Source organism: Bison bison, unplaced genomic scaffold (genome assembly GCF_000754665.1).
Source record: "Bison bison bison isolate TAMUID 2011002044 unplaced genomic scaffold, Bison_UMD1.0 scf7180017864370, whole genome shotgun sequence".
NCBI classification, from domain to species: Eukaryota; Metazoa; Chordata; class Mammalia; order Artiodactyla; family Bovidae; genus Bison; species Bison bison.
Window position 1 is genome coordinate 6,360,639 of NW_011494942.1, and position 2,265 is coordinate 6,362,903.

Below are 2,265 nucleotides of genomic sequence, written 5' to 3' on the forward strand. Positions count from 1 at the left end.
AAGAACTGACTCATTGGAAAAGACCCTGATGCTGGGAAAGATTGAAGGCAGGAGGAGAAGGGGTCAATAGAGGATGCGATGGTTGGATGGCATCACTGACTCAATGGACATGAGTTTGAGTAAGCTCTGGGAGTTGGTGTTGGACAGGGAAGCCTGGTGTGCTGCAGTCCATGAGGTCACAAAGAGTTGAACATGACTGAGCAACTGAACTGAACTGCATGATCTGATACACTGTCGTTTTTTCTTTTCCTTTTTAAAAAAATTACAGGTTATGTATTTATTTATTCATTTTTGGCTGTGCTGGGTCGTGATTGCTGCACACAGGCTTTCTCTAGTAGCAGCAAGTGGGGACTACTCTTCTTTGCGGTGCGTGGACTTCTCATTGCAGTGGATCCCTTTGTTGTGGAGCATGGGCTCTAGGTGCTTGGACTTCAGTAATTGTGGCCCATGGGCTTAGTTATGCCATGGCATGTGGAATCTCCCAGACCAGAGAACAAACCCATGTCCCCTGCATTGGCAGGAGGATTCTCAACCACTCTCAATCATTCTCAAACGTGACCACCAGAGAAGTCCCTGTTTCTCTTCTTTTATTGCCATCAACAACCCAAAATTGAGCAGACCTAAAGAGAACCTTGGAGAAGGCAATGGCACCCCACTCCAGTACTGTTGCCCAGAAAATCCCATGGATGGAGGAGCCTGGTAGGCTGCAGTCCATGGGGTCGCTAAGAGTCGGACATGACTGAGGGACTTTACTTTCACTTTCCACTTTCATGCATTGGAGAAGGAAATGGCAACCCACTCCAGTGTTCTTGCCTGGAGAATCCCATGGACGGAGAAGCCTGGTAGGCTGCAGTCCACGGGGTCGCACAGAGTCGGACACGACTGAAGCGACTTAGTAGTAGTAGTAGTAAGGAAAACCTTTATAGACCTGGGCCAACCAATAAGCCAACCAAGGCGTTCTCTGTTATGGAAAAAAATCCACAGGTGAATTTGGGGTTGGTTTGTTTTTTGCCAATTTAGGTTTAACTACATTGAAAACATTAATATGTTTAACTACAACCATTCAACAATGTCTCAGAGACACTGTCATTATAATAGACTCTCTATTTTCTTTTGCTAATATTTTTTAAAGATAGTTTTAAATGTTATCCTTCATTAAGCACTATTTTATAGTAAGTGTTTTTGAACATATTAATAAAATGCTGAAAAGAATTTTAAACAAAACATTATCAATGCAGTTAAACTTTAAATATTCATATATTTATTCATATGGATTTAACAATTTATCCCCTATGGAAGACTAACCAAGTTTTCAAAAAGTTTTACACAATAGAAAAAACTGACATAGTCAGGTGGCACAGTACAGATGATAACATCTTCCCACCATTAATTTGAGAAGTGACCTTGTACATACGCATTAACATAGCAAGATCTGGATTTTGGATAGCTATTGTCTTATGGAATTTGATTGTCTGCAAAAGTAAGCTTAAATTCATGGTTCTGATTCATGTGAAAAATAAAAATAATCACTAAAGACCAAATTATTTGAAATATAAAGGTAGAACACATTCATGGCTAAGGTCAGGATCCTTTGGGGATGGGATGGCAGACTTGTTTAGCAGGTATAGAAGCTGTATAAACACTAACCAAAGGGTTATGGTGATGATAATTTAAAAATCGACATTAGGAAATGAAAATTCTTACCGCTTAAAGTAACCATTTTTAAAAACACTTCCAGTCTTCTTCCTATAATTAACACTTTTCCTCATGACCTAAATTGACTGGAGAAAAGGAATTGGGGAAAATAACTGGGATTTCATTATAAATTACAAAATTGCCATTCACTTAACCTCCTCCGCTTTTTAGGCAGAGAATAAGTCCCAATGTAATACTGAGAGGAAGAGAGTGAAACGTGTGTCATTTCCATTTCTATCAATAATCATTCTTACTACATTCTAAGTTAGCCTGTTGGACCAGGGCGGAATTCAATTCTTGTATTCTCCGTGCTGCTTCTTCTTGCCACGAGGAACGTGACTCAGAGAAAACGGAGACTTGATATTTAACCGATCCCTTTCGGCCTCTTCCTCCTCGTCGTATCTCTCATCCTCATCGTCACCCTCCGCATCGCTGCTCTGAGGACTGGAGGCCTGAGATCCCGACGGAGAAGGTGGTACCGAGGGCGGCCTGGGATACTTAAATCCTTCTGTCTGCCAAAGCCGAAAATAAGACACGAAACATCAGAACGACTTCTTGATTTTTCAGTGA

General features: G+C 40.9%; 1 protein-coding gene across 1 annotated transcript in view; it reads right to left on the reverse strand.

Moving 5' to 3' along the window:
* Positions 1–1,243: 1,243 nt before the first annotated feature.
* GYS2 (glycogen synthase 2 (liver)) overlaps positions 1,244–2,265 on the reverse strand; it is a 58,204-nt gene continuing 57,182 nt past the window's right edge. The window contains exon 16 of the mRNA XM_010855944.1: positions 1,244–2,207. Within this exon, the coding sequence (XP_010854246.1) occupies positions 1,986–2,207 (222 nt within the window). The 3' untranslated portion in view covers positions 1,244–1,985. The remainder of the gene's footprint in view (positions 2,208–2,265) is intronic.